The following is a 14,655-nucleotide window of genomic DNA, read 5'->3' as shown; positions in this document are numbered from 1 at the left end:
ATATCAACCAACCGTGCCACGCAGGGGCGCACAAGTAATATCATCATCAAGGCAACAAGATATACCACAATTGAGTCACAACTCTCAATTCAACTAATAATCAAGTCTCACCATATCATAGTCATCAATGTTTCCTTCTCATTTCTATGATCAGTACCAATCACAAAGCCTAAAAATTTAGTATCAGTATTTCCATCTAGTCATTCTGTATCACACAGCCTAGAATGACCTGTCATCCCGTGTCACAAGCCTAGGATGACTCAATAATCTATATGCTATAAATATGAGTATGAATATAGGACCATGCAAGTACAATCTGTGAATAATATCAAGTTCAAGCCGTGCCAAACATAGTGCATCAATATCACAATGATACACAACTGTGTCGTACAAGCGCACCAATATCATCAACAATGATCCACCGAGTAATCATAATGAATCTCCAATTTCCATAACAATAAGGATCAAATACCCCAAGATTTTTATAACAAGGCATACACTAAGTACTTAGATCAATATCAAGTAATTTCGTCCTCCCGTTTGACTCCCAATTCACAAACAATCCACCAATTTATACACAACGTACCAACAAGGTCCTATGGAGTCTACAGGCCACAATCCCGATCAAACAAGTCACAAGCAATACCAAACCCTAAGGCAACATCCAGCCCAAACTCCATACTCGAAGGTTTACATGAATCTCCGACAATATTATCTAAATATACGCTTCGCTAGTCGAAGTGTCACCACACAGGTAAGCCATAACCTACCTGAAACGCCGAACAACAAATCACGGACCACGAGCTAATTCCTTGCCCTCACGGTGAGTCTCCACATAATCAAACTCTAATCAAATAAAGATTCTATGTAAGAATACGAGAAGAACAACACCCATATTGGTTATATTCTATTCAGATCAAACCCGTTCTTTAATTTAGGAAAACAGGACTTAAGGGCAAAACGAAAATTTTATGATCAAAATACCATTTCAACACCAATTAACCCAAACCCATCATTAAATCAAAGGAATGTTTAACTAATCCTCAAATTCCTTTTTATATGAAAAACTCCCAATTTGTGTCTAAAAACCCTAATTTTGATTCAAGAATTTCTTTGAAATAGTCATGGGTTATTGATTACTAAGCATGGAAACATGATAATCTATCATAAATATCAACAATTTCATCAATAAACTCCGTCTATTCATCAATTTCGTTTTTAACACTTTTCCTCCCAAAACCCATGAAAACCCTCTTTGATTCTAGTTTTTACTAGGTTAGAATCATGTTTCGGAGACTACAATAACAAGACATAGGGCCAAGGCACTTACTCTAGGAAGAAAATGGCCTTCTAGAGCTCCAAGTCGCCTCCAATATTGCTCTCAACGAATATAGAACATATGAGAAGGACTAAGGGTTTTATAAAACCCTACTAAGGGTTTTAACCCTACTAGTTCAGTGGCACCGCTTCAACAGTCGCGTCACCGCTGCAGTGCCACCGCTCATACTGACCCCCCCAACGGCTAAGGAAATTTGGCAGGATCTCCGCTCCAGCGGCAAGACCCTTACCGCCCGGCGGTGCCTGCCCTCGCATCGGTGTGGTGTGGGCGCACCGGGTGCGCCGTTGCAATGGATACCGATGAATCGGTACACCGTAAACCAATTTCCTGTTTTCGCTATTTCAACCCCGAAACTCGACTATCATACGGAATCCAAATTATACAAACAAATATGCCGATATACATAAAAACGCACTACGAACGCACTCGTGACGTCGGAATTCCCATTGGAGGTCTCGTTGACCGAGTCAACCCCTGATACCTCAAAACTAACTTTTCAACCCAAGTCTCAAAATGCACTCGAGTGCATTGGGAACCGAACCGAACCAAATATGCACACAAGTCTAAATGACCATCCGGACCTTTCGGAATCGACGAATTTCTGAAAAAGGTCCGTTTACCCAAAAGTCAACTTTGAGTCAATCATTTTTCGCTTTAAGCCCAAGTTTCACAAAAAGCCACCCGAATCAAATCTAAATGCATCGGGAAGCGTGTCAACGGTCCTCTCGGATCAAAAGTGAGCTAACCAAGCTCAGGAGAGGGTCAAAAGTGTCAGATATGAAATAACGACCAAACGGGTCGTTACAATATTATTGTCATTCCTAGTGTTAAAATTGAATTTCTTTTATTAGTATTACTATTGATTAGATTTTTGTTGAGTTTTATTTAAGTTACTAACATTTATTGGCTATAAAATCTATTGGACCATTCAAAATTCTAAATCCAAGCTTAAAACAATATGTTAAAAGATAAAAGACTATGAAAAAGTTTAAGAAATATTTATAAATTACATTATTGATAAATGTTTTTATGTATAAAATATTTCAAATTGAAATATTTTACATGTAATGTCGGGTTGGTTTGATTCGGTTTGACTTTTTTTAGTTAAAACGAAACCAAACCAATGGTGGTCGGGTTTTTCTTTTTAAAACCAAACCAAGTCAAACCAAACTACTAGTCTCGTTTTTTTCTCGGTTTGGTTTGGATTATCGATTTGGTGCGGTTTGTCGGTTTCGTTTGTACACCCCTAGCTGTGGGAGGTGGTAGGTATCCCGTGAAATAAATCAATGTACGCGCAAGCTGGCCTAAACAGCACAGTTATAAAAATAACATAAACAAGTTATGATCTAGTATATCAGTTGGTGGGAATATAACAAAAGGAAGCAAGAAACAATGAATCAAAAATCTCCATAGCGGACACTTTTTGGTACATACAAAAAATACATAATTCTTCATCATCGTCAGGGCCACGAGGAGGGGAAGCATCAGGGTCGTTGTAGTGAGGAGGGGGAGCATGACAGTTGGTGTAGTCTTCTAAATTTCCTCCTCTAGCAACTAGGAGTATTGTGAGAATTTGCTCAAACCTATACCATCGGCGCCACAAATATGCTAAACCTATTCACTCCATCTGCAGCTCTAGGTAAGCATAAAGTATCCCAAGTAACCAATGCTTTCTTTGATGTTTCAGCACTTTCACTCCACAAGAATGTTCTACATAGGCTTGTAATCATTTTAGTGATCTTCTTAGGCAAAATAGAACACTATAAGACAGGAACTTAATGTTCTAGCATTTGATTCTGGTTATCATTCTCTCCACCAGAGGCATACACTGCTGAATACTGAGTTTCTTGGATGAAAAGGACACACCCAAATATCTAAAAGGCATCTCTCCCAATGAGAAATGCATCTCTGCAAGGATTTCTTCTTTAAAAGTGTTGGTCACCCCAACCATGTATATAAAACTCTTCTCCAGGTTAGCATGTAACCTTGATACTTCAGAGAAATGTGTAAAAGCCTTCACCATCAACTGGATACACTTTGGATTCAGTGGGTGCACAACTTGTATATAAAAAGACAATTGATGATTGAGATGTTTATTCCTAAACAAGCTAGTTGGATTGTTAGGAAAATATTTGATACTAGCAAATGATTGGAAACAGGAATATACATGCAAATATTAATGAGCTACTGTAGACTTGGAAAATTCAGTAATAAGCAAGCATATCTAGCCTTGGCTCCTCAGAATCCCGGAAGACTATTGTCCTTGGCTCTGGATCCTTACCAAGACACTAATTTCAAACTTGGCTAGCTCTGCACCATAGCTTTGCTACTGTGGATAGATTGGAAAGATGGGGTATTCATGTTCCTAAATATTGTGTTGTCTGTGATTAAGTGGATGAAGAAGTACTACCACACCTCTTTTTGTACTGCACTGACTCTAGGCATATCTGGGGAAACTCTTAGCCTGGATGAGTGAAAACAGGAAAGTCCGTAGCTGGGGGCAAGAAATCAGTTGAATAGCACAAATAGGGAAGGGAAACATAGCTCGAGCAGGCATATTGAAGTTTCTGTTCGCAGCACCAGTTTACCATATTTGGAATGAACGAAATTTTAGGTGATTTCAAGGCACAATGAGGACAGCTAGGACAAAATGAGAGAGATTGTGCTTTAGCTGCATCTCATAGGGAACCAACGACGCAAATGGAAGCAAATGTTAACACAATTGAACAACTTCCCAGTATAAGTTAGTTGCTTTTTGATCTTTTATATACTTAGAGAGATATAATATAGAGTTTTGTCTTTTTGAGGGCTAGTTCTAGCAACTGGCATTTGTAAATGCTTCACTTGGCTGAATAAAAGTTGTTACTGTTTCGACCAAAAAAAAAAAGCCTCTCAATTCTAGACAAAGTATTTAAAATATTATTCATGTGATCATTCAAGAGTCAAGATCCCACCTTATATTATTAAGTCCATTGGCATTAAAACGACTAAGAAAAGAAAATAAAAAGACTCAAGATAATCCTTGTTCTAGCATAAGCATTTAACACATTTTTAGCTTCATAAATAGGTGATAGAAACATAGGACCAGACAAGGTCCTTAACAAACCGATCTTAATCCTATTCCAAATATTCAGAGAAAGGGCAAAACATCAATCTTCCATAATAGTCCAAATTCCTACATGAACGAATTTACTTAAACCAGAGCCATCTAAACAGTTAAAGAATGCTAAAAGATGTTGTGAACAATTTAATATTTTTTTCTCTACAACATAGCCAAAGTAAAAACTAAAACAACTAAAAAAATCAAATTATTTCATACTAAGTTTAGACAAAGTAAACCAGAACTAAAATAATTGCAAGGAAGGGGAACAACGACAGAATAAAGAATAAATGGAAAAAGGAGGAGAATTGCCTTTTTGTCGTGACGAGAGTCAACTCGATCACTATTTCACCTGAACAAACTATTCCAACGAATCGGAAGACTTACAAATTAAACTATGAGCAAGAACTTCCTCGAAACTCAAGGCTTACCCGAGTTTCTGAGTGTTCTCACTCTTGAGGGTGTAAAAACCCTTTGGGATTGTGAAAAACCTATCTTGTAGGTCTCCAAAAACCGTGTATGAATGAGCATTGAGGGTTCTATTTATAGAGCCCCAATTGCTAGGGTTTTTTCATTTTGAAAGGATGTGGGACGGATTTGAACCCAAAATTTGCTGAGGGTTGTTTCAAATCCGTGAAAAAGAAAAGGAAAACTCAGAATTACTGAAAAGGGAGGGAGTTACCGTTTGAATTTCGAATTCGTCCATGAAGAAGACAAGAGCAATAAATGTCTTTGCCCAAAATGGGCGAACAAGATCTGTGGGAGTCAAGATTCGTTGAGCATTAAGCTAAGAAAGGAAACTACAGCTAAGACTCCACTGAACATTGGAGAGTTCAGGGATTAGAGTTGACAATGGGCCGGGTTGTCTGATTGTTGAACTGGGTCGGTCTAGTAGAAATGGGCTTCTGAGTTTGAAAATAATGAGAGATGGTGGCTGATCTCAAGTGTTTTAAGAATAACCAAAATTGATCTTAAAGAAAATACCACTTTCTTGTTACAATTATAGCCAAAGCTTAAAAGAATGACCCGATTAAAGATCAACTTGAAATCAAAACCAATTCTCAAAATCCGATTAAGTTGCAATAAAATTGAGATAAATTATACAATTAACTGATTAGGCTTCTTGACTTCAACAGAGTAAAATATTTATTTTTCCAATAATAGACAAATTTTAGTAATGAAAATACGAACTTAACTAAAATACTTTTTTCCTTATATAAATTGATTTTCAAATTTATAAGACTGGCATAATTAATTTTTAAAATTATGCGTAAAATATACATAATATATACTCCCTCTATTTCAATTTATGTGAACCTATTTCCTTTTTAATCTGTGCCAAAATGGACGATCTCTTTCCTAATTTGGCAACAAATTCACTTTATAAAGTGATTTACAGCCACACAAATATTTAAGACTTATTTTGAACCACAAGTTTCAAAAGTCTTCACTCTTTCTTAAATGTCGTGCCCAGTCAAATGGGTTCACATAAATTGAAACGGAGGGAGTAGTAAGGTAGTTTTGCCAAATGAAATGGCAGAACAACACCAGAACTAGTTAAAAAATATTTTTTAATATTTTGAATAATTATTTTACTCTGTTTGCTATTCAAGAAGCTTGACTAGTTAGTTTGAAAATTTTGAGGGCAAAAATTGTGTCAACACTATCCATTTACACAAAATGAGAAGTGAACCAAATAAACAACTGGAGCATAATTTCTTATAGGCTTCTTAATATATCATTATTAACTAACATTCAGCACATTTATATTTGTATTGCAAAGTCAGAGCACATCTATACTAAGAACATGATTTTTTAGAAAAAAGAGTAGAATATAATATAGATTTTTTTGACAAAATAGTAGACCATAAACCACGATTTCCTAATTAAATGAAATATCCATATCACATTAACAGTGAAAAAGAGAGAGAAAGATCTTAATTTAAGATTCACTGACCTTTTTTAAGATCCACCGACCTTTTATGGGTGCAGTGAACGGAGGCCTTGAGGTCTCAGATCTAACTCTCCTTCTCAAGAATGAATTTGAATCTCGAGTGGTATAAACAGAGATAGATATGTGAAAATAATGTTGAAAGCCTTTGAGTATGGTAGCAATTCCAACAGTGATAAGATAGTATTCTCGGATGTTCAAGGTGTTAAAAATGTGGTTTCGGCTGAGGAGTCAGAGCGGTGTTTATAGGTGTAAATCAGAAACCTAGGGTTTCATTTTGGGCGGGATTTTGAACTTCGGATTTTGAATATTTAGTCAAAAACTCTGAATCCGAATGTTGAGGGGTTTTGGACGATCTTGATAGCCTTCACGTGAGTGAGATGAGCAAACCAAGGTAGAGACAAAACCATACCATGAAAACAGAGTGGGCAACTTCTGTCCATGGTTGATGGAGCTTTGTTATTTTGCTGAAAATGGAAGGAAAGAAAGGGAGTAAGGATGCGGCTGCTGAGGAAAGTGAAAACCTAATTGTTTATATCCATTTGAGGGTAGTTTAGTTATTTGGGGTGGTTAAAGAAGGGGTATTTTGGTATGTTCAAGGACCTGGCGGGTTTGGGCCTATTTGGGCTACTAACTTGACCGAAAATTGGGCCATTTACTAGCTACATTGTTGGTCTTCTCCATATTCTAATCCAATTCCGCAGGCTTCTTTAAAGAAATTTGTAACTGGAAAGTCATACAATTAGTAATTAATAGTAATAAGCATATAATTCAATAATACTAATTTACTAATAATAGCAAAACTAAAAATATATAGGTAATGTAATAATAAATTAAGAAATATTATCTAGCTTAACTTTATGATTAAAAAGTAATAAGTAGCTAGTAATGTGAGGGTAATATTAAAATAGTAATAATAAAGTAACGATACTTATAAATAATTGCAGTAATAGTAATAACATAGTAGCGAATAGAAAGTATTTAGTTTATCAATAAAATTAGAAGCCCGAGAAAATAAATTGGAATAAAGGAGGGACAAAATTGGTTGTCAACATCTCCAACAATCACTAACTCTACATATGCCTCGCTAACCGAAGTCTAATCATAAGGTAAACCGTAACCTACTTGGTAGTCGAGCAAGAGCCATGAACCCTCAAACTTTTGCCTTGCCCTTCGTTGTTCCTCCAAATACACCAAGTCTAATCATATTTGAATTCTATATTAGAATTCAAGAAGAACAACACCCATATTGCTATACTTTTCGTTTGGGTCAAATTCAACTATGGAGAAGGGAAAGCTGACCCACAAGGGTAAAACGGTCATTTTCGAAGTGAAATATGTAATTCCATGTTCTAGGAGTTCAATCTTACTAAACAATTGCTAAAATAACTCAAGAATAGGCTAATTTCGAGATTCAAGTGAAAACCCCCAATTTGGGTATGAACCGTAATTTTTCAACCTGCAAATTAATCCACATTATTGGAAGATTCAAGCCTATTAGCTATGAAATCATCAGATTCTATGATTATATTAGTCAAACCCATAAACAATTTCCATTTAGAAAGGAACTCATTTCAACATGTTATCATCAAAACCCATTTTCCCTTTTCGATTCTAATGGATTTCTAGTATGGATTCAAGCTTAGGAGGATTAAATCAATGAATACTAGGATAGGAAATTTACCATAATGAAGAATCAGTCAAGAGCTCCTCAATTTTCCCCAAGTATGCTTAGAAAGCGATGAATGAAATGATAGGGGTTTAAGGGTTTTATCCCCCCTTTAATGATTCTGAAAATCCCGTATCCCACTGTAGCGGTCACGAGTCCGGGCTCGCGCTAGTCAGACAACACTGGCTGCATTGCCTCCGCTATAGAAGATATCAGTCCGCTGTAGCGCCCAATCCCAAACATCGATTAACTGCTATAACGGCCAAGACCCTGCTATAGTGGTTCCGCTATGGTGGACACCAGACACCAGAAAAATCTGGTTTTTTACAAGTTCAACCCTGAAATCCGACAATCACCCGAGACCTCATAGATACAAACAAAACATGCATACACACATAAAAACAGGCTACGGAATGGTCTCAAAATTCCCAACTGAGGTCTATTTGACCGGGTCAACACCCAATGGCCAAAGACCAACTTTCCACCAAATAGCCCAAAACACTCCCAAGTGCCTTGGGAACCGAACCGAACATTCTACCAAGTCACAAAGACCATCCGGACCTCTCAGAATTGACGGATTCCTAAAAATAGCCCGTTTACCCAAAAGTCAATTATGAGTCAAACGCTTTTCGCTTTCAAGCTCTAAATCACACAAGTCATCCTAAACCTCGCCGTATCATCTGGGAACCGTACCACCCATCCCCGCGGGTCCAAATCGTAATCATAGGGCTCGAGGAAAGGTCAACGGGGGCAAATAGGTCAAAAACGCTATAACGACCAAACGGGTCGTTACAATGAGTTTGGTTAATTGACCTACACATGATAATATTAATATAAAAAAATATTCCAAAATTATTGAGAGAATAAATCTCCCTTAAGAAAAACTCTCTAAAGGACTACAGTGTGGATACTTTTCTATGTTCTACTTGTGGGAAGGATGTCTTCTATTTATAGATGTCCAAAACTTTTTTCCCCAAGACAAGGAATAACCAAATATGGAAGAGAATTATATTTTCCTTTCAAAAAACGTAAAATCAATTATGGTAATACTTTGACTTTCCTTTAAGAGAAAAGTAAAACTCAAATATGATAAGAAAATCAGAGCAAAAACCCTAACAAATCTCCCTTTTTGGCTTGATTTTCGGACAGATTTGATTCACCTTCTTCACGTGTATGATCTTTATCACTGTTGGTTGACATGTTTTAAAAATGGAACCCTTGCAGGTTAAAAGTATTGGAGCCCTTTGGGGTTAAAAGTTTTTGGAGCCCTTGTGGATTAAAAGTATTAGAGCCATTTCAGGAAGTATTGGAGCCCTTGCGGTTTAAAAATAAGCCCCTTGCAGGGTTAAAACTAAGCCCTTTGCAATGTTAAAAGTGAGCCCTTTGAAGAATTAAAAATGAGCCCTTCACGGGGTTAAAAATGGTTTTTGCTTTTAATGACGTATCAACAGGATTGTTGAAAATATCGTTGAAACATTTTTCTTCACATTTAGTAATTCAGAGACTTTTTTTTTTAACAAAAAATTTCATTATCGTCAAATTGGTTGTAGCTTGATATGAATCTGCCTTAAACTTGTCTTCAACCTCGTTGTACCGTTGGCTCTGATACCACTTGTTGGGATCGAAATAACAGGACGTGATGCGGAAGCTAATAATTACAAACTTTGAATGACGATAAATTAGACTACAAAGAAATGTTCAAAAATGACTTTATTATATGATATGAGTTTGTTCAATTGACCTACACATGATAATACTAATATAAAAAAAATATTCTAAAACTATTGAGAGAATGAATCTCCCCTTAAGCAAAACTCTCTAAAGGGCTACATTGTTGATATTTTGGGAATGATGTCTTCTATTTATAGATTTCCAAAACTTTTTCCCCAGGATAAGGAATAACCAATTATGGAAGAGAATTATATTTTTCTTTTAGGAAAAGTAAAAGCAATTATAGTAATACTTTGACTTTCCTTCAAGAGAAAAGTAAAATTCAAATATGATAAGAAAAGCAAGACAAAAACCCTAACAAAATGGACAATTTCATAATACCAATAAGGATTTAGTCATTTTACAACAAGCAATGACTTAACAATAAGGATTTAGTTATTTTACAACATGCAATGACTTAACAATGTGTTATCATGAGTACACATTGAATGTATAATGAAGGGGTTGATTAATCATTTGATATCATACATTTTAGAAATTGACAATTTCATAATATCTTAAGGACTTAAATCATTTTACAACGAGCAATGACTTAACAATGTATAACAAAATACTTAAATCAATAATTTGACATAATTAAGTATTACAACTATTAAGACATAAGCGTGAGACTTGAAGTTGATAGAGATAAGGTGAATAATGAGAGTAGATGAACTGTTGAACTCAAAAGTACAGTAAGACTAAAAAACAAGAGCATAATAAAACCAAGTCACGGTAAAATAAGTAAGATTGGTAATCTTAAATCTCAATCTCTGCTATATTAATAGATTTACAACATATAGTTTAAAATCTTTATCTTCTTTGAGACATTACACTCAATAAATGTCACAGTTTTTCTAACAACAGGAATCTATAGATACAATATCCGGAATATCAATGAAACAGATAAACTGAAGAATACGTGTTATATTTATTTCCAAACCAATAGAACAACATCTCCTATAGGTCAAGTGGCGGGACTAAGAAGGAGAGCTTCTCCCACGAGCTGGAATGTCCCGTTTTTATTATATTCCCTATTATTTATGTGAAGTTGTTAAAAAAAAAAAAAAGACTTTGGACTTAACTCAACTCCAAAAACCATTCCACTTCTTAATTTTTCGATGTTGAGCCCCATATTATTGTCCACGCTCTAGATATCCAATTCTGGACGTGCAAGGGGGTGTTGGAGAGTCCCACATCAGTTGTTGAAGAGATGGACGATCTTTTTATATGGTGAGTCGTTTTTTTTTTATATGGTCTTGAGCAATTCTCTTCAACTAGCCTTTGAGGTTTAGTTAGATCCAATGTTCATTTTCTTTAGAATATTCATTGGATTAGCTAATTTGAAAGAATGCTAAAGAATAGCTCTGCAACTGCAAGAGATGAACCCTTTTCCTCCATAGAAGCTTGAAAATGATAAAGAGTTCACAATTATCTATGGTTTTCTGCTATGAAATAGAGAAAGAACAAAGTGTATACGCCCAAGCTCATCAATGTGTACTCCTAAGCTGTGAAAGAGAGAGTGGATGAGGAATTGAATCGGATGCCTCGAATAATCTTACCCTATTAGCAAAAAAAAATAGGAGCTGATATTGAGTGGATCAAGAAGAAAATAACCTTGAGCGGACCTTGGTCAGCTTTTTCACAGTCAGATTACAAATTTAAATAAAGTATTGACATTTTAAACAATTGATTGCTCTTTCTTTAATCTTTCCGAGAAATATGTTTACCCTTACCAATACGCACTTGATAATATCCTGACCGCAAATTAAGGTCAGGTTGCCCCGTGGGAAGAACTTTCGTAGTCTCTATGACTCTTGGATCTAATTCTCAGCATTAGTAACTCGATCTCTCTTTCTTTCAAAGCTCGTGCAGGTGTGATCCTACGCACTCCAACCATTCAGGTCTGTGGCCATGAAGAGCTTCTTTTTCATATTGACTGGCTTTGTCTTGCTTATCTGCTCGGATTTTTTCTCAAAATAGGAAGTGACTGCTTAACACTTGCACCCAAATCTGTACAGTTTAGTTGTATCATCTTTACTCTCCTAGTATTAACTATATATGTGAGAAGGTAGAAGAAAGGAAAAAATTAAAGGAGAAGCAAAGGCCTCACCAAGTTATAAGATGAGAAAACTCACGACATAAGCAGTCTCTAATTAACATGGAGTGCTATATATACACCCTTTGAGAAGTAGTAAAATTTCCCAAGTACTATATATATAGCCTTTGAGAAGTAACAAAATTTCCCAATTGGCTGTTGATATATACAAAATCAAAATGAACTTGCTTCTAGTCATGCCAACAGAGAAGCATAACAATACATCTTCGAATTATGAATAGCCTACCCCTTTGCTCTTTTACATACTCTCTTACATTTTTACATGTAAACTTCTTATCACCTCCCACTGCTGCAGTACTTCCCATATTCATTTATATAATTCTCTTTAATAAGTAATTTCTTGTACTTCTTTGAGCAAATATTTTTCTGTCTCTTACAAATCAGAACGACAAAAGGACTGAATCTCAGTGAATCGTGGCAACAAACTGAACAAATATCGAACACTAAGTGATAGAGTTTAGTTATGAGTTAGTTTTAAGATGCTTTTCCTTGCTCTTCTTCTTATAGGAAAAAGAAGATGTGTGGTCCACACTAGTATATATACATAAAACATTTGACCTATTTATATAATATAATTTCCGGGCTTGGCTTCGCCCCTGCCGCCACCTTCACAAGGATCAAAGGTAGTTCTTCATTAGTAATGTTACGCGGCGCCTTCCTGAGACTTCTTGGAAGGGCGACGTAAGGCTAAGCAACCGATGATTCCAAGGTTACTGTCCGCCAACCGGGGTCCCCTCCGCACGCTAGACGAGATCACGGTGCCGTGCGGGAAAACCAATGTCAAGAGCAATTGAGAGAACAGAAAAGTGAATTGAGAATGAGAAAGAAAGAGAGCTTGTTTGCATTAATGAAAGCTATTACAATGAGAGCAAGCGGTGTCGAGGGGGAGAGACACCAGTACAGAGAATTGATTGCTTGCTTGAAAGTTTTGATTGCTTGATCCCCCCTAATAATGCTTTAAAAATAAAAACCCAAGTTACAGGACTAGACATAAATTTGCTAGAGAATCACAACCAAAAATACATAAAGTAAACTATTCTATATTTACAACAAAAGAGATATTTACAACAAAAGAGACCTAACTAGAGCGAGTCCATGTGCACCCTCGGTCGTGGCACCGTCGTGCGCGCGGGGAGGCACGGGCGCGCGCGCGCGGCGCGGGCCGGCGCGCGCGGGCGCGCGCGCGCGCGGGGGGGCGCGCGCGCGCCGGGCGCGGCGGGCACGCGTTGGGGCACGGCCGGCGCGTTGGGGCACGGCGCGGAGGGCGCGAGCGAGGGACATTGATGGGGTGACATAGGTAGAAGCAACCTTGTCACTTGGGGCATCCGAGACCACGGGGCCGTCCATGGCGCTAGGCGCTGAGAGGCTTGCCATGGCACCATGGGGCGCATCCAAGGGGTCATGGGGCATGGCTGGAAAGCCGCCCATGACATTCTCCCCCACCTGAGTTGGCGACGTCCTCGGCGCCTTACTTGCAAGATATTCATCGATCAGGTGCTTGTAGGCTTTGAGGCTGGTACTCATCTCCCCCGTATTCTCTTCTGCATCACATCCCAGCCATTTCACCAGGAACTCTTGGTGATCTTTTCTTGAGGCATGTATGACTCGATCATTGAGGATGGCTTCTACTACCCTTTTCCCAGTTGCTTGTGGGCCTCGAATGCTGGGTATTGTGAGTTGGCTTCGTGAAGGGTCTTCTGTGTCTTCTCGAAAAGGCTTTAAAAGACTGACATGGAACACAGGATGAATCTTCCACCAAGCTGGGGTATCCACCCGGTATGCTACCTTTCCAATGCGCCTCTCAATGGACAGAGGTCCAATGTATTTTTGTAACAGGCGGGGGTCATGGACCCCTGCAAATAGGTATCTCTTTGGGATCTTCACCATCACCTTGTCCCCAACCTGATATTCCACAAAGCGACGATTCTGATCGGCATGTCTCTTCATCCGCTTTTGTGCCTTCACCAGATAGCTCCGCACTATCTCCAAATTCTGCTTCCATTCTTTCGAGAAGCTAGCTGCTCGTGGAGATTTTGCCATGTTTGGGGCATTCACAGTGTGTGGGAGTAGCGGTTGCTGTCCGGTAACAATTTCAAAAGCGCTCTTGTTTGTGCTAGAGCTCTTCTGAGAGTTGAAACACAGTTGGGCCGCATCCAATAGCTTCCCCAATTCTTCTGCGAGCCGGTAACAAAGTGCCGCAGATATTCCTCCAACATGCCATTGAACCGCTCCATCTGACCATCAGATTGCGGGTGAAAACTCGAGCTGTGACTCAGTTTAGACCCTAAGCACTTAAAGAGCTAGGTCCAAAAGTTGCTGGTGAAGCGAGAGTCGCGATCACTAACAATGTCCTTGGCGGACCCCAATATTTGACAACATGGGCGAAGAAGAGTTGGCATTGTCTCTCTGCTGATATATACTTGGGTGCCGCAATAAAAGTGGCGTACTTAGAGAACCGATCAACCACGACCAAGATTGTCGTGAGATCTCCAACCTTGGGCAAGCCGGTGATGAAATCCAATGAAACGCTTTCCCAAGGCCTCTTTGGGACAGGTAATGGCTCCAGCAGGCCCGCTTGTGTTAAGCGGTCAGACTTGTCTTTCTGGCACACTAGGCATGTCTTCACATACTGAGCAACATCATCTGCCATCTGGGGCCAATAATACGCACGGCGTAGCAGTGCCATGGTACGTTCTTCTCTGGGTGGCACTGCCCATAGAGTGTCGTGACATTCCATCAGGAGAGTCCTCCGCAGATCTCCTCCCTT

General features: G+C 38.2%; 1 protein-coding gene across 1 annotated transcript; it reads right to left on the bottom strand.

Annotated features, from left to right (window-relative positions):
* Positions 1-11,270: 11,270 nt before the first annotated feature.
* Positions 11,271-12,341, bottom strand: LOC132040743 (small polypeptide DEVIL 3-like). The gene has a single exon (XM_059431413.1). It carries the CDS (start codon positions 12,197-12,199, stop codon positions 12,059-12,061), a length of 141 nt encoding a protein of 46 aa, XP_059287396.1. The 5' UTR covers positions 12,200-12,341; the 3' UTR covers positions 11,271-12,058.
* Between the last annotated feature and the right edge of the window lie 2,314 nt (positions 12,342-14,655).

The sequence above is a fragment of the Lycium ferocissimum genome, chromosome 12, assembly GCF_029784015.1.
Source record: "Lycium ferocissimum isolate CSIRO_LF1 chromosome 12, AGI_CSIRO_Lferr_CH_V1, whole genome shotgun sequence".
NCBI lineage: Eukaryota > Viridiplantae > Streptophyta > Magnoliopsida > Solanales > Solanaceae > Lycium > Lycium ferocissimum.
The sequence above is the reverse complement of the archived record's forward strand: the minus strand, read 5'-3'. Positions and strand labels throughout refer to the sequence as shown.